At 37.7% G+C, this 18551-nt stretch overlaps 1 protein-coding gene across 4 annotated transcripts; it reads left to right on the top strand.

Annotated features, from left to right (window-relative positions):
• Positions 1 to 1392: 1392 nt before the first annotated feature.
• LOC143346622 (G kinase-anchoring protein 1-B) lies at positions 1393 to 3974 on the top strand. Of its 4 annotated transcripts, XR_013080488.1 has the most exons (8): positions 1393 to 1515; positions 1656 to 1838; positions 2142 to 2213; positions 2489 to 2723; positions 2802 to 3068; positions 3174 to 3328; positions 3417 to 3636; positions 3723 to 3974. XR_013080488.1 is itself a non-coding variant. In XM_076775048.1 (7 exons), the coding sequence occupies exons 2-7, from the start codon at positions 1665 to 1667 to the stop codon at positions 3447 to 3449; spliced, it is 927 nt and encodes a 308-aa protein (XP_076631163.1). In that variant the 5' UTR covers positions 1393 to 1515; positions 1656 to 1664; the 3' UTR covers positions 3450 to 3974. The 4 variants fall into 4 exon arrangements, 3 of the variants coding, with proteins under 3 accessions (XP_076631163.1, XP_076631044.1, XP_076631252.1); XM_076775048.1 differs by having other exon boundaries at positions 2811 to 3068; positions 3417 to 3974; XM_076774929.1 differs by having other exon boundaries at positions 3417 to 3974.
• The last annotated feature ends 14577 nt before the right edge of the window (positions 3975 to 18551 follow it).

The raw sequence follows: 18551 nt of genomic DNA, 5'->3' as shown, positions 1-18551 counted from the left end.
AAAGTTCAACAGTCATGTTCAATTTGTCATGCACTTGTAACAGTACAAAATGTAACATTATTATTGTATATGATGTAATAAATAATGTACGACTTGACACGATAAGCAAGATATTAAATGTAAACTATATTTATGCATTTATTTATTTATTTAAGTTATTCTTGCTTATTGTAAGGGATTATTTCGTGGAGTAATGAAAGATACAATTATTTACAGTGTACATGAACGAAATTATAAAACGAAGTACATAATAATTGTAACATTCTTTTTTTTTTATAACAACATTACGATGTAAAATAGAATCGTAGAACAATACAATGTAAAATCAAATTGAATAACGAAATTATGTTAATCCAACGTTGTTCAAACTGGAATCTACGAATCCTAGGGGGTCTCGCGAGTTGTTATTGTTAGCAGAACAATTATATTATTACGAGAAGTAAGAAAAGTGTTTTCTTGTAATGTTTTTATTCTTATTAAAGGGATTTTCTAACCTAGATCACTAAACAATAGATCGTTTCTTTATGAATGTTCTCCTCAAGTGCTGTTAATTGTAGCTTTTTCAAAATTTGCATTCTTACTTCCACACACTTTAAAAACAGTTTTTCACGAAGAAATATCAACTCATTTTGAAAATGAGTTCTTCAAATATCGACGGATTTTTTAAATACTATTCAATACAGAAAATGTATGAAATAAATTCTGCTAATTTTTTGTTATACCTATTTGTATGCATTATTAGTGAACAACATACGAAAAGTTTAAATGAAAAAATATGAAACTTTAAATTCATTAAAAATCGTTAAAATATCAATACATTATTTTAACATATTGATTGCCATACTAGTTGTCCCTGTCTAAAGATGCTTTCAACATTAGTTTAAATTATAGCGTGAAACATAGAAATATTCGATAAAATTAAAATCTTTTATCGAAAGGATCTTTGGACAGGCGAAGTTTTAGAAATACAGGTTTCCCACATTTCGATTTTCGAACAATAAAGATGTTTGCACAAATAAAAGTTTAGATATTCGATTAAGGAAAGACCATATTTTGTATTTTCATAATTTCAACAAACGTATAATGTTAACAGTATTCCAGTACGTATGCAACGTCGTATATTTGTTAAAATACGTTGAATGTTTAATCACATTTAATTATGAATTATTTTGTTTCGACTGCCACATTAATTAGTAATATACAGATTCTTATTCTAATTTGGATCTTAAAATAAGATCCATAAGACAATGATCGTGTATACAAGGCAATTAGAAATTTGTGTGTATAAAAAATAGCTTTGAAACATAATATGACGATTGACGTTCATATTTCTTCTTCAACAGTTGGACCTAGTGTGTCACCGGGCGGGTAAGCATAATATTGATAATATTTTCCGCCAGGAGCGCTGACGTTTTGCAACAGCGTTTACTATTCGTTTCCGGTTTATGTCGTAGTTGAACGACGTTCTTCATTTTTCGTTATATATACCTTTCCACGTAATAAGTATATACACGCGTAAGTTACATGCATCGCGTTAAAACATTTTCTATTTGTTATACGATACAGTAGCGAGGGGCACGATAAATATTACGAGTCCCGAGGCAGTAACAATACCGGAAGTCCTGTAGTTTCATTATCAATACGTATATTCACAGTTCACAGAAATGGCGACCGCTGTTCCGTCAAGATTCGCGGTGCTCAGCATCGAAGACGATGAATGTAAGCCGAAAAAAACTCAGAAGAATGTTACCACCGGAAAGGTGAATCAAAAAACTAAAAACGACAAACCGAAGCAACAGCAGCAGCCGAAGAAGGATGACAAGAAAAAACAAAACAAGGTATTATGTGTGCAGTCTTTGTTGTTTTTTGTTGTTTTTGATTAACCGGAAAACGTCACAGTATTTACTTACAAAAACAGTGGCGGGAATGTTGCGTACTACAAATCGCTAATTTTAATTCTTGATAGTCACGGTAAATGTCAATCATTTTCAGACGTTAAAAACTGAATTCTATAACGTTTTTTTAAATATTAAAGGATTTACCGTGACGATAAACATACATTCTCGAAGTATTTGTAAAATAATATTTTTATTTTGCTTTTTACAGCATTAATTTATAATCGTTTTTTGTTTTGTTTATAGGGGAAAAAGAAAAAGACCAACAATAATAATGAAAATCAACAATGGGAACAATGGAAACAGAAAGATACAATGGTAATATATAAATTAATTCTTTTAATTTTACCAAATTTATTTGGCAAAAGCTTTGTAAATGATTTTGTTCCTTAATAAAATTGTAATTTTTATATTGGACATTTATGCAATGACACCCAAGAATTGTCCATAATAAGGACAGCACAGGCTTGACTAATAAGAGTGAAAATTGTAGCTTAGTTTCAAATATAAATTGTTAAGTCTAAGGTTTTGTTTCAGTAGTGACATATTTATATGTGTTGTGTGTTATCACGTCCAATTGTGATTTCCTTAAGGCTGTAGAGGAAACGTTTGAGCAAGAGTTACACGAAGCCATCTTACTGTCAAAGCTGGCTTATGAAGAACAACTAGTAAATGCATCAAAGTCAGACAAAGAGCAAGACATCAATAAGAAATCAGGGAAAAAATCAAAAAAGGCCACTATGTCGTTGGAGGAATTCAACAATATGGGAGCAAACACCATTCAAAATACAGTTATACCTTCTGATTGTGGAGATGTTAAAGCAAAAGGTAATATTTATTTATCATTGCAAATTTTCGATAAATAAAATACATATAATAAAGTAATACGATAGATAATTAATAAAGATTTTTCAGATGTAGATGCAGAATTTTTTGATAGGGTTGAAAAAGAAACGAAAAACGAAATAACAAAGGGAAAGGAAAAAGATATGTTAAAAGCAAGGCTAAAAAAAATAGATGATGATATCACGTCTGCTCAGCTAAAAGTAGAAGTGGAAAAACGGGATGAAATTATTCATCAATTAAGGACTCATGTTGAGAGCTTAAAAGAAGAATTGACACAAGTCAAAGAGAGAAATAAAAAGCTTTATCAAATATTATCCCATGGAGAAAGTAAGCAGATATTGCTTTATTAATAATAGGGATGGGCGGGTACCTGAAATTAATAATAATAATACCGTTGTAAATATAATCTATAGCGTTGCCTCTACCTTTTAGTGAAGGATAAAGCATCAGTATTAGCAGAAGTAGCAAAATTACAAGAAATACGCGATGAATTAACATCGGAGGTAATATCTTTGCATGCGCAATTGGAACAAGAAAGATCCAAAACACGCACTACTACTGCAGATGTCAAACCATCTAAACAAACTGTAAGAATTTTTTCAGAATTACATTGACCATCCGTATACTTTTTGGCATGCAATCGTTCAATAACGAAGACAAATGTTTATTTTTTAGAACAAGAAGAGACCAGTTAGCGAAAATGCCTAAGTTACAAAATAATTTTGTTGAACGTAAAATACTGAAACATTGTGATCTACAAAGCTTAATTTACTGCTATTGATTATTCTATTAATCAGTTAACAGTCTCAAGACTGATGCGTAATTATTAAAACTTAAGATCTCATGGCAATGTATCTCATATTCGACTTTTAAACGCAATGATCAATTTTTTTAAGTAAGCATTTTTTAGATGTGAAAGTTTGTTTAATACAAACATAGCCATGTTCATATTTTTCTAAACTGTGCATTTCCGTTTTCAAGGATATTACTTTCCTTTATATCTAAACTCTTCTGCGCCGTAATCGTTTGATCTATACAAATGAATTTTTGCAGTAAAATTTAGATATAAAACTTCTGCAATATTACGTCCAACATGAAAATTTGGTAATGTGTATACCGCGTACGCGGTATCATTATCGGTATCATTATCTTCCAAATTTTGTGAGAACGTACATCAGTGAGTACAATACACATTATCTGAAATATTTTGTAATAAAAATATTCTACAGTATACTTGTTGACGTTAATAATTTCCTTAATATTCTGTTAAATCATTTAGTCGAATTAATATATTTTGAAAAATCTATTATATATTTTAGCAGTAATGATGTTTTGTCGCGTAAAGAACATATGTAGAAGTTAAATATCGAAAGAAGGCGATCAAGTTTGTCCTTCTATGAGACTGAAACAGAACTATATACATTACAGAAACAAAATTTCAGGTCCTAATTAAATGTAAGCCATATTTATATACAAACTGTCGTGAATGTATCAAAATAAATAATGAAATAAATATATATTTTCATAAAATATTTCGACATTTTAACTTTATTTAGTAAACTAAATAAAATGTACTAATATTTTGGCGACCTCCTCACATTTAATGTTTATCACAAAAATTTAATTCGTTACGTTTGTACGATTACGAGTTTCGTCTCGAATGTACGGATTAAATTTATTGTAATAGATTCATCACATAATAAATTTTAAATAAAAGAAATACTATATTTTCCTATCAAAATGTATTTCTATTAGGTAAAGTAATACCGTTTGAAATTAGTCGTATGACCGTTACTGTCCGTGAGTCTCTTTACAGTCTTCGATTGCCATCATTTCTACATACCAATTTCGTGCTTTTTCAGCCATTCCCATCAGTGACACACCATTTCGCGCGATGCTAAGCTTCATCCGGATTATACGTGCGGGTGCATTTTTATGGAAATTTTTTGTTCACTTTTTCTGCCTCGAGTTATTCCAGACGAAATTTTTTTTCGACTCGCTCTCTCGCTCGGCTTCAACACTCAGTTCGATATGTTACACCTCACGTTCCAATTCTTTTTGCCGGCTTTGCTCCATTCGTTTCAGAGTTCACATAAAAAAAAAAAAAAAAAACGAAGGGTAAGGGAAGCAGCAAAGAGGATTTGCACGTACCATGGTAAACTTAAATACGCATTATACTTTTCATTAAAAAAGTGCCATCGGATTAACCGTAAGCGGATAAACGAATAATTTCTTTTATACGCGAAAACGTACACGATAGCGTATCGTTAATGATACAACAGTTCAAAATTCGGGATTAATATTCACGGATAGCGTTATCGATGATAGGTGGTCAAATTCGCCGGAGAATCGTCTGAGAGAAATTAGTTACGGATTAATTAACATCGATCGGTATTTAAAAATCCATTTGGACATTTCCATTAGCACGTCGTTCAACACGCCGATCGCCATGCCAATTTCTCATGAAATATCAACTTTCGATTTACAAATCTCGGGCATGGTAATTCTTCTTTTCTTTTTCTTTTTTAATTCAAACACGAATAACACGCAATATGTGAAAAAATGGTTAAAATTAAGCTTGGTGTTCCAGGGAAATTTTCGTAAAATCGGCGTAGCGATGAACGCGTTAAACCGATCTACGAAGAGCGAACGCAATATTTGGAAACAGGGTTGAGTCGATAACTTCGTTTAATTTTTCGGAGAAGCTGATGTGGAAGAACGAGCCAGGCGGGCATCTATTCAGCTTTTGACTGAAATCTTGACCAATAAAAGGGGCATTAGCGCTAAGTGGACGCCTCGCCTACTCGGTCATAGTCCTGTTTGCAACAAGAGCCGAGGGTGGAAAGTACGAGGGGCACGGTTAGCGATAGGTACAAATGGGACCTAAGTAAAAGTCACATTTTCCTTTTCGTTGTTCGTGACGATTACCATAATAACGTGTAACGATTATTATCTATTTTATTCCGATGCTATCGTTTCGTAATTTTAAGGACACCGACGCAGGGGGGGCGTCGCGTTCGAAATTCGAAAATTCGGAATCGCGCAACGGCAATTGTTTCAACGTTACGCGAATTTTCGTGCGCACTTTTCGATGTGCAATTACGCGATTTTTCGTCGATCACGGATACAATTTTTCATCGATCCAAGATTGAATCTTTTTTCTATTCCACCGATTTATCCCGGGTTGTTCCAAGCGTTGCTGGCGAAGCAATTAGCGTGACATGCATATTGCGCGGCGGATTCGATTAGTCCAATTTTCCGTGCCATCGGTGCCGCGTAAAAGTTTGTTCTCCGCGGGTGAAAGTTGCCAGTTTCGAAGCTGTCGCTGACGAGAGAGGAGCCACGTTGGAGAAGAAAGGACACCGAGAGACAGGGAGAACACGACAGAGGGTGGGTTTTAGGGCGTGGGATGGTAAAGGGGGTGACAGTGGGGATTCATTATCTGACAGTCTATTGTCATTCCTGCGGGCTGAGATTTTGCTCGGGCCAAGAGCAGCATCTCTGCTATATGTCTGTGTACATACATACTCCGCGTGTATGTGCAACGATACGCGATATCTCTCTTTAGAAACGCGTTTGGAATGTCAGACATTTCCTTCGATTCCCTTTTTTCTTCAAATACGTTACGTACATACCAGTCAAAGATATTTTTACGTATCGATCGATCGCTTCGGTACGACCGCGCTGCTGAAAATAATCCTAAATATATTGGGTTCGAATTCTAAATAAACTCGATCGTATTGTTTATGTTCCTTCATTGATTTTGCTCTTCATAATTTGAGAATTTTCAAGTTCCTAGATTCGTCTTTAAAATTTTTGTTTCCTTATTTTTACTACCTAGCCATTTCGAAGAACGTTAACTCTGAAACGATTAAAATCATATTTTATGTAAATTGTTTTTCAATACACGTATGGTTTTAGTAGTTTTGTTTTGTTAATTTTGCATTTAAAAATGCTTTGTCAAATTTCTCATAGCAAAAGATTCTTTTTCATTTTCACCAGTAACTAAGTTAAAATTTTAATGGGGGATTCTAGAGCCCAAAATAAGACGAAATTCAAGAATACCAATTTGTTGATTGAGGCTTCGTTAAAAAGTTATTAACGTTTAAATTTTTATCCACATTGAATTTTTTTCTCGAATATGCGCAGGATTTCGGGGGTATGTCTATTCACCAAAAATGATTGTGATTGACCCCCACAACCGAAAATAATTTTTTCAAAACGATTTGAAATTTTCTTTTTCCGTCGAAAAATTTAGGCACCCCCTGTTGATTTTTCTTAAAAATTCCTTTTTCATTTTCAGTAATTTTGTTTGACGCCCTACAGAAAAATTGTCTAATACTGTTTTGTAGGTACCCATGAGCTCTACTTCAGAAAAAAGTTTCATTGAAATATAGTCACAATTGTAGAAGTTATGGCTGTTTGAATATTGGACCATTTTTATGGGGTTTTTCTCATTTTGCGGGGTCAAGGACCAACTTTTCGAATATTTTTGCAATTTCTACATATTCTCTAGCAAAAATCCGCGTCGTTTGCTTTTTTAAACATTAAAATCGTCCAATCTGTTCAGAAGTTATGACGTTTTAAAGATTTGCATGAAAATTCGGGCAGACATTTCTGGCCAGAAATTATATTTTCGGTAAGGAATTTTTTTCTCGAAACTGAGTAGGATTTCGGGGGTATGTCTGTTGACCAAAAATGCTTGTAATTGACCCCTGCAACTAAAAATAATTTTTCCAAAACGATTTGAAATTTTTTTTTTCCGTCGAAAAATTTCACACATTCTCGAATTTTTTTCTAGAAAATAAATAGGATTTCGGGAGTATGTCTATTCACCAAAAATGATTGTAATTGACCCCCGCAACCGAAAATAATTTTTCCAGAACGATTTGAAATTTTTGAATTTAATTTTTTTCTTCAAATACGTTACGTACATACCAGTCAAAGATATTTTTACGTATTGATCGATCGCTTCGGTACGACCGTGCTGCTGAAAATAATCCTAAATATATTGGGTTCGAATTCTAAATAAACTCGATTGTATTGTTTTTTACAAACAGTGATACGTTTCGCTTCTCCAAATTTTCGAATGACCCGAATAGGCGATAATTTGATCTAAATCAGAGGAGTGCGGGTGATGCTGCATAATTTCTCGAATTAAATCCTTAATTTTGTCTCGACAAGCTCATTTTCTATCGGACAATTTAAGCGTTCGATTACACGGTGCAATTGTTGACAAACTCCTGGAACGAACGGTCTGGTTTGATGGAGAAAATGTTCAAAACGAACTTATTTAAAAAGGCTAAGAAAATCGAATAGTACTATCGGAGTATCGTGCAATAATAATGGCTGGCCGATGTACCGTGTCGCGTTTTACACGCGAATCCTCGCGGCCGTCGCACGAGCGAAAAGAATTTCATTTTTAGCCGACGAACGACGACGACAACGGCCTACATTCTTTGTTTTATTCCACAAAAGTAAATACGCGGCGCGAAAAAGACGAACGGAAAATTAATCCAAACATTAGGCAGGAAAATTAAGGGGGTCCGTGCAAACAACGGTTGGCACTCGTTATTACGATCTTATTCATCTCGTGTATCCACGGTGTCATTAACGCTCCCGCGGATGTACTGTCGTTCGCGGTATGAAGTGTCGGCCTATGTCGGTCCGCGGGAAAATTAAGACTAACGAGGAAAGCGTTTCTGCATCGTCGAAGGGTGGGAGTCTTCTTCCAACCGCGGAAAGAAGTTCCGCGAGAAGATCTCGTCTTTCCTCCGGGATAATGAGATCCTACCGGCGCCGCGGCTCGATCGCACCCTATCATTTTTCACTACTGATCCAAGAAAGTATCTAACTCCGCCGGCAACACCGTGATCTCCGGCGTTTATCGTTCCACATTCCGTTATCTGTCGCCAACGGTGCGCCAAGTCAACAATTTCTGCACTTATCTTTCGTCTGTCTATTTATCGTAGCCGCAGTGGCCGAAACAACGATAGTTTTTCATCTTATTAACGTTAGATTTATTTTTTTATTTTATAAATAACTGATCTTTCGAGCCCAAATAAGATGACAAATACTATCAGCTTGTAAACTAGTTAAAACAGTGGTGACGAAGTTGTAAGGAAATTAGACCAGTTGTAATTGGAGCCAGTTTATTGGTACTGTTCATAGTTTTAGGTTTCCCCTGGCTACCGGAATATGGGGATAGTGGGTTCATCGGTAAGGCTCCCTAGCAAGCTCTGCCTTAGACAACGGGATATTAAATAGTCGGTTGAGGAGCGTATACATATGTATAGGAACGGAGGGGTCGGTCAAGCGCTTGCGAGAGAGACAAGAGAATAGCCCTCTGGTGGCATACTACAGCAGGTGACGTCCTATTCTATTCTCTTAGAAATCTAAATTTGTTCGTAATATTAACATTGAGATTTTCCTATCTCTACACTTACAATTCCCAAATCTAAACAGGCATTTTCAAATCTACGAGACCAGGATATACAGGGTGATTTTAATGGGAGATTCTAAAGGCCAAAATAAGACGAAAATCAAGAATATCAATTTCTTCATTGAGGTTTCGTTAAAAAGTTATTAAAAAATTAAGTTCAAAAATTTTGAATCGTCTTGGAAAAATTATTTTTAGTTGCAGGGGTCAATTGCAAGCATTTTTGGTCATTAGACATATCCCCGAAATCCTACCCACTTTCAAGAAAAAAATTCGAGTAGGTGCTGAAATTTTTCGGCAAAATTAAAAAATTTCAAATCGTTCTAAAAAAATTATTTTCAGTTCCAGGGGTCAATTACAATCATTTTTGGTCATTAGACATACCCCCGAAATCCTACCCACTTTCGAGAAAAAAATTCGAGTAGGTGCTGAAATTTTTCGGCGAAATTAAAAAATTTCAAATCGTTCTAAAAAAATTATTTTCAGTTCCAGGGGTTAATTACAATCATTTTTGGTCATTAGACATACCCTCGAATTCCTACGCACTTTCGAGAAAAAAATTCTTTACCGAAAATATAATGTCTGACTATACATTGATATGTTTCCCTGAAATTTCAAGCGTATGTTTAAAACATCATAATTACTGAACGGATTGAAGGATTTTGATGTTTCGAAAGGCAAACAACGCATATTTAAGCGAAGAATATGTAGAAGTTCTGTCTGACCAAAAATTCTGATTCCCCTGAAATTTCCTGCGTTATGTTTAAAACATCATAACTTCTGAACGGATTGACAGATTTTAATGATTCAAAATTCGAGATAACGAACAGATCGACGAGACATTGACGCGAATTAAGGTTTCCGAAAAAGATGCTGGTGGAAATTAAAACTCGTGGACGGGGAAGCACGAGAGAAAGAATCAAAGGTAGAGCACGAAGGGAATATGTTTAAGCAAATGGGGGTTTGGCGCGTTATAATTTGACCGACGACGAGCGTCGTTTGCGAACGATCTTCGAAATCGTCGACTCTCTGTCTCGTCCGCGGGTCGCGAAATATTTTTACACGCGGCTTTGCGCGAAAGCATGTCACTCATACGTGAAACGATTAAAGTTTTAGAAGTATCGATTCCGTTGGCGTTACCGTTGACAGACAGAGGGATCGTCAAAGAGCATAATAATTACTGCGCCCGCAGTGAAGAGGCTCAACCCTTTGTTCTATAGTCACTTTGCGAAAGGGGCTGCGCCAGGAACGCGGGGGATGCTCCGGGTGGAAACGAGGGACGGGGACGAGCGGGGGCCAAGGGGGCTCGGGGCGGTGGTTGAAGAGCATCCGTTTCAGTCGCGCCATTATGTAATTGATCTGGGCTTTCCGTACGCGATGATCGTGTAATGCGTTTCGCGTACTCGACGCCCGCGATTCCGCACCGATCTTTTTCCCCCCTCTCTCTCTCTCTCCCTCTCTTTTACTGCGATTCGAAAAAACCCCCGGGAGGCAGAGGAACGTCGAGTTCCCGCGCCCGATAGATTAAAAGAAACGCCCCGGCAAAGGTGAGAGTCGGTGGACGGTCAAAGTCGATACTCGTTTTCGTATCAATAGCGACTTCCGACTCGAACGTGCTCCTCCGACCGTCAATAATTCTTCCCAACGACAGGTTTCGCGTTTCCGGCGTTCGAAATAATTCGGCGGCAACTCGGTTAGCCGGCGAGAAATATTAATTTATTATTAGAACTTATTTATTCGGTAAAATCATTAAATATGGCCTTTAGGCTTGATCGCAATTTCTGTCCACCATCTTCTCGGTGCTCTTTACTATTACAAAAAGATGTTTAATAGTATCAGAATAAGCATGGATTCAGTATCCAGTGGTAAGTACACTCCTTCAAAATGGAGCAAAATGTTAAAAAGATCGTGCATCAAATTGTAAGGGGATCCTTGAATCTTCGACTTCGTGATGGTTTTAATGAGTCCTGGTAATCGGTGTTACCCACGAAGAAGAACTTCTTCATTGTTGGTGACATCGAGCTAATGGCTGCGAATTTAAAATAGTTTCTTTAAATAAAATTGTTAATAATACCCTGTACACTTTAAGACCCTGTAAGACTTTTCTACTTTCGCTAATTTACCTATTTCAGTATTTCAATTGACCACTTGTTTTTTTACCAAGTCGTACGAAAGTGGAAGGACAATTTCCTCCGGGCACTGATCTGCCTTCTGATAACACTCGATTATCTATTTCAATCATTTTCTTAATCAATTCACATGTATTTGTACTACAACTGTCAATATTATACCATCAATACTAATTCAGTGAATGAAATCACCTCCGAATTTTCAAATTGGGCCACGAAAGTCCACAAGGTGTAAGGTCTACTCGTACACCTCGTCTGTGCTTATAGGAAATTTAATCGGGTTTTGAGAGACATTTCTATTACCTGTAACTTCGATTAGTATTCTTTTTACGTACGCGACGAGTTTAATCAAAATGTCTCCTCGATATCAGGCTATTTCTGGCACGGGAATGTCGCCGCGATTCAGCCGCAGTGTAACAAAAGTGTTCGACATTGTATTTACTCTGACAGACGCGCGCTCGATTCACGGTTCATTATAATTAACGGAAACCACGGCATGCCAATATGATGGCGGACACAATTAGAAAATGCCACGGTCTGGGGTGGCTGTCCGTTTCCAACGCGGCATGATTACCTACCCACTCTGTCCATTATTCATTTTCATCTGTGCATACACAGGGTAGACGATTTAAATTGAAACATCTGACCGCCATCGTTTCGCTTGTACGTGAAACAAAATTTCTTAAATCGAACCTTTCGCAGTGACAAATACAATATTACCGACAAATCGTTTCTTTCGTTGGCAAATAATCATCGATTAAATGGGTTGCTTCGACCAGAAAATTTGTCGATGCAAACATTTGTTGGTAATTTCAACACGTCGATATATAAACAACGAAACGCGGTATAAAATAATTGACGATTTCGAGGCAATCTGTTTTCAGTACCATACGAAAACAAAACCAAATAACCGTCTAAGGTTATGATAATATTTCAGATATCCGGGACACGTTGCGTGGTTTGTGGAATCGATTTAACGATATTCAACCGCGATTCGAACGTTCGATGACCACGGGGAAAGTTTCCTAGATCTGCCTCTTCGAATAATTTTGTCCTGAACGATTCTTTCGTATATTTATAAGGAACGTAGTTATTTGAGCTTCCTTATTTTAACGATTCATCCTGTATACGTTCTCGTTCCAACGCGATTTCGAAACTCGTAAAGACACAATCGACCCAGGATTATATCGATAGCGTTCGTGTTTAACTCTCTGTTACTCCTCTTTTCGTTCATTCTTGACACGCTCTTTTTCCTCGTTCACTCTCGTCCTTAATCATTCTGATTCATTCACTCATTCGCCGGTTGCATTTTTCTCCTTTCCAATTCATCCCACCTACGCTCTGCTCTTCCCTCTTCGTCGCCGCGATACGCGCACACGCACGCATCGGTGACAGATATTTAATTAAAGTTGTTTGCCCGACAAAGTTTGGAAACTTCGAAGATAACTTACCAATGGGAGGCAGCGAAAGGGGCCATTTAATTGTCCTCGCATTTAATGCGTCGCGTGGCCCGGGAGTTATGCTCGTCATCGTGTCACCGGAAGTCGGGATCGGGGTTGCTGTCTGGTTCGGTACAGTAATTCTTCGCTTAAACTTGAAACGTTAACACAAGATTAAAGAAACTGAATCAGACCTACCATTGTTTATGTTCCTTCATTGATTTTGTTCTTCATAATTTGAGAATTTTCAAGTTCCTCGTTCAGCCTTTAGAATTTTCGTTTCCTTATTTTTACTACCACGTAGCCATTTCGAAGAACGTTAACTCTGAAACGATTAAAATCATATTTTATGTAAATTGTTTTTCAATACACGTATGGTTTTAGTAGTTTTGTTTTGTTACTTTTGCATTTAAAAATGCTTTGTCAAATTTCTCATAGCAAAAGATTCTTTTTCATTTTCACCAGTAACTAAGTTAAAATTTTAATGGGGGATTCTAGAGCCCAAAATAAGACGAAAATCAAGAATACCAATTTGTTGATTGAGGCTTCGTTAAAAAGTTATTAACGTTTAAAGTTTTATCCACATTGAATTTTTTTCTCGAATATGCGCAGGATTTCGGGGGTATGTCTATTCACCAAAAATGATTGTGATTGACCCCCACAATCGAAAATAATTTTTTCAAAACGATTTGAAATTTTTTTTTTCCGTCGAAAAATTTAGGCACCCCCTGTTGATTTTTCTTAAAAATTCCTTTTTCATTTTCAGTAATTTTGTTTGACGCTCTACAGAAAAGTTGTCTAATACTTTTTTGTAGGTACCCATGAGCTCTACTTCAGAAAAAAGTTTCATTAAAATATATTCACAATTGTAGGAGTTACAGCTGTGTGAAAATTGGACCATTTTTATGGGGTTTTTCTCATTTTGCGGGGTCAAGGATCAACTTTTCGAATATTTTTGTGATTTATACATATTCTCCATCAAAATACGCGTAGTTTGCTTTTTTAAACACTAAAATCGTCCAATCCGTTCAGAAGTTATGACGTTTTAAAGATTTGCATGACAATTCAGGGAAACATATCAATGGTATGGTCAGACATTACATTTTCGGTAAGGAATTTTTTTCTCGAAACTGAGTAGGAATTCGGGGGTATGTCTGTTGACCAAAAATGCTTGCAATTGACCCCTGCAACTAAAAATAATTTTTTTAGAACGATTTGAAATTTTTTAATTTCGCCGAAAAATTTCAGCACCTACTCGAATTTTTTTCTTGAAAGTAGATAGTATTTCGGAGGTATGTCTAATGACCAAAAATGATTGTAATTGACCCTTGGAATTGCTAATAATTTTTTTAGAACATTTTGAAAGTTTTTAATTTAATTGTTAATAACTTTTTAACGAAGCGTCTATTAAAATTTTTCCCAGGGGTGGCCGAACACCCTGTATATTCGAAGTCAAATTGGTGCATTTAACATATTTACGTTCAACAATTTATTTATACATCTTATTTTTATGATATATTGATTACTCTTTATTTTCAATATTGGCAATATCGTCGAAAATAAAACGTAACCGCGAATTAACGATAAATTCGTATCAAATGTAAATCGCACCGGATTGAAAGGTTTGGTGAATTTACAATTTCTGATAAAAATACTAGTAATCCGGATCGCGAATAATCGAAGCAGCAACCAGAATCTAGCGATTTGATTTTTTCGCGTCGCCTCGATGTTTCCAATGTTTTATCCCATTCGCTGTACTCCTCGAACGGTCGCTGAAAAAGAAATTCTATACCGAGCCTCGGTTAAAGATAAACTGGCGGTTCCCCGTTTCCAATTCTTAAGCGAGGAACTATTGTATCGTTTACGGAGTTCCGTCGCGGCGAAAAAAAAACGACCGCGAATGGATCGCGTTGCGACAGAAAGTATCTCTTGTCCTTAACCCATTTGCAGCCGGGTACCTTTGTCAATGGAATCCGCGTCGCGGAGTCGCGGGAAATGTTAAACCTTTAATTTATTTCGATATATACTTTTATGCCGCAATTACAGCGCGAGGATTTTTGTACGTCACGCTTTTCATATTCCTCGAGCCGCCTCGTCGGCGAGATTACAATGGAACCCCTTTCTCGTTTTATTTTTAATTTGCGCTGATATTGAAGCCGAATCCGTGTCCCTTGTCATCGCTTTACGTCACTCGCGATTATACGAAGGCGCGTATATCTCCTCGCCGCAGTTTGTATGCGACGTTTCAAATACGACGGCCATTCAAATCATTGGCTCGAAACGCGAACATCGATACTGTTTTATCAGCGCGACGCTCGGAGATCGGTTGATAAATGCGGAAAATGGGGACGCGCGCGTTGTACGAACCGTAATTAAAAAACAATAACGACAACGTCTTTTTTACGCAATGTAAATTCGCTCGACGAAGCGACAATTGATCGTTAAATAAAAGTCGAACTCCGATGGTAGCGTTGAAAATTGGGGATTCCGTAATTTCTATTTCAACGCGATCGACGTTATTCTTTTTTTTTATCCGTTGGTCATAAACACGGTCAGGTTTACGAAATAAAATTTGTAAGCGAGCGAGACAAAGCGCGACGCCGTCCAACGCGAGTAATTGACGCTTCCCACCGACTCAATCGCGCGTTGGCAATCGAGAAAATTCCAGCAATTCGGATTAAATCGGACGCTTTGAAGCGCGTTCGCGATTACGTAGATTACAGGCGTCCTCGACGAGGACAGAATTCGTTTCTTTCAAGTCGTTCCATTTCGCGCGCTAATAGGTTCGCGCGATGTTTCGCGCGGCTGCGGGCTCGCGACGTCGCGTTTACGGATGTAAATCGGTTAAAAACCGAGACTCCGCCGTCAGCGGATCTCTACTCTTCTTTTCCTTTACTTTCTTCTTTTTTTTTTTCACATTTCACCGGAGCGACACGATTATACCGAACGAGCGAGGCTCGATGTCAAAAGCATTATAGATTCACGGACGTATCCGCGCGAGCGTGAGCGAGAGAGCGAGAAAAAAAACTTTCTATGATCTCTTTGGCGCGGCGACGAACGAAAATCTTTCATCGCGATCCGCGGCACGTGAAGATTCGACGACGCGTCGGTGGTAAAACCGCTGATAAGCGATCCGCGTCGGTGTGGACGGAGCCTTAAACGTGAGAAACGAGAGGCCAAGCGATCGCGTAAACGTATTCGTGTCAAAAGCAGCTCCGGTCGAGACCCGAGTTATCCTCTGACCCCACTCTGTCATCTCGAACTTACTTCGTCTCCTGTTCGTAGCCACGGAACCGTTATTTTCCGCATGCGATTTTCCATTTTCCTTCGGACGATCCATGGAAGGGGGAGGGGGAGTTTCGGTCGCTTTGTATGCGCATCCCGAACAGTGAAACGATGAATACGCGAAAAGAAAGCGGACAAGAACGTGACGAAAAATCTACTTTTTAAAAGCACGTTTATTTTACGACACACGAAACAATTCCAGGGAACACGCTGGTCTAAACGTCAATTTTTTACGCGTTGAAATTAAAAAAAGAAACATCGCTACGTGTTTTGACTCCGTCTAAATCAGTGGAAAAGTAAACCAACGTGCCTGTCTATTACTCGCTGTTTCTACTTGCATTAATATTGCCGAGCATTGACGGTGTCATTATCTCAATTAACTGGTTCCATTTAATTAGAAGACATAGTAGACAAATAATACCGCGTCAACATTAGCGTTGTGTTTCCAAAATACATTTTCTCGAAAATGGAACCTCGCAGAGAAGGATTGTATTTTATATTTTCTGGCAAACGATGCTTATTTGAATTCTTGAGATTTTTTTTCTTACTTTCCACCATTGCTGAAGCCCCTTTTCATTAATGTATTATAAACTGTAAAATAGTCTGGTAAAAATATTTTCTACCGGTTTGTATCTCTTTTTCTCACCGTTCTGATCAAAGGTGGATACCCCGATCAAAGAAACCCTTATTTTTCGAGCTTTGGGATATCGTTCAACGAATTTTCGAACCCCTTCAGCGCTTCGAAATCGCGTGGCAGAAACGTTTGTGTTGCACAGAACGGGACAAATGGAAATCTGATGGTGCTAAGTCTGGCGGATATACAGAGTATGATAAGACTTCCCATTCCAGCTCCATTAACGTTTCACGAGTCAACGATGCAACATAGGGTCTGCCATTATCTGGCAAGATTACCTCGTTTCGTTTCGTCGCAAATTTCGATCGTATTTCCATAAATTTTTCATTGAATAAATTTATATCCAGATTAATTGCTAGAAGACATCATTAATATTATTTAAATTTCAGCGTACAAATAAAACCGTGCAAGGGTAATTGAAACAGATCCTTGCAAAACATTTGTAATCAACGCGTTCATGTTTACATGGGCGATCGATACGCTTTGCAAAAATTCTGCGCCCGTAATGTTTATAAGTTACACACGAAAGCCCCTCCTTTCATAAAATCCCGTCCGTTCCGTGCTCGATGCCTGGCCAAACGGAATAGTGAAAGGAACATCAACGTTTACAGGGGCGATTAATTTGAAAAATTCGTTCGAAACGCGCCAATACTGCACTCGTTCGCGCTTCAGAGGCAGAAAACCGCGGTTTCCGCGTTTGGACTGTTTAATGAAACGGTACCGGGTTGCCACGGTGCATTCTTCGGTATCGAATGCACACGTAACGCGTTACCGCGCGTGCACGTCTACTTCTACGACCGACGCGTTCTATTTCCGCGGAACGTACACCGACGCGGTGCCATCGGTGCACTTTAAAGCGCGCGTTGCATATCCCTCGCGCGGCGAACACTTCGCGCCTCAAGCTCGCCGCGATAAAACATCTGGCTGTGTTTCCGCGGCGCGTTGCTCTGCTCGTCGCCGTCGCGAGACAAAAATGTTTGATTCAATGCGAACCGTCGAGCAATTAAGGGCAGACGTCTGTCGATAAACTTTCAAACGCAGGATGCGAGCGGCGCGCGAAACCTCGTTCAGAGACTCGTTCGTCGACAACTTTGCGTCGTTTCGCCGCGAGAAATCGCTATTACGAAACGGTTATCAACGCATTGATTACTTAACCGAGAGATTCTGACGCAAAAGTTATAAAAAGATTGATTTTTTTCTGAAATTCGAGCGTCAGGAACCACGGGACTTTTAATTCTCATGGTCGCCATATTTGTTATTCGTTTGTTCGACATTTATATTCGATAGTTTATTACAAGTATTATGAATTGCGATTTGTATTTGGTTAGTCATTTTATTCGCTATTTGTGTTTTTGTTAGCGACGATATCACATTTTTCTACCACAGGTGTGTCGAAGCCTTTTGACGTGTATCAAACCGCGGTAAAAATAGTGTTAATCCAGGAGTGATCTTTCTTTCTTCCTAGAATAGACGGTGCTCGACATTCGCGGCAGAACGCAATGTCTACGCGCGTGTCGCGTTCACGTGTATTTCTCGAAATAGAAAGCAAATAACGATGACGCGGAACGAGAATTAATAGAGAGGGTTCTAAAATACTCGACAGACAAATATAGACCGGAGTGCCTCTTATTCTCTGCGTAAACAACCGGTGTTGACAATATACCTTCGATAAGAGTGTTTGTGCGTATGCACAAGTTCTATCATTTATGATTCCTGCGGAAGCGAACGGTTGTAGCACATGATTTAGAGAAATTCATCGAAATTTTGTATCCACATAATATATATTCAGGTCATTATTTATGAAAATATTGAATAGGATCAGTAAATAATATGTGAGTATAATCTTTCATACATATACTGTCAACGTTTTATATTATTAAATCG

The sequence above is a fragment of the Colletes latitarsis genome, chromosome 1, assembly GCF_051014445.1.
Source record: "Colletes latitarsis isolate SP2378_abdomen chromosome 1, iyColLati1, whole genome shotgun sequence".
Classification (NCBI taxonomy): domain Eukaryota; kingdom Metazoa; phylum Arthropoda; class Insecta; order Hymenoptera; family Colletidae; genus Colletes; species Colletes latitarsis.
Note: the sequence above shows the minus strand (reverse complement) of the source record. Positions and strands in the feature narration are given on the sequence as shown.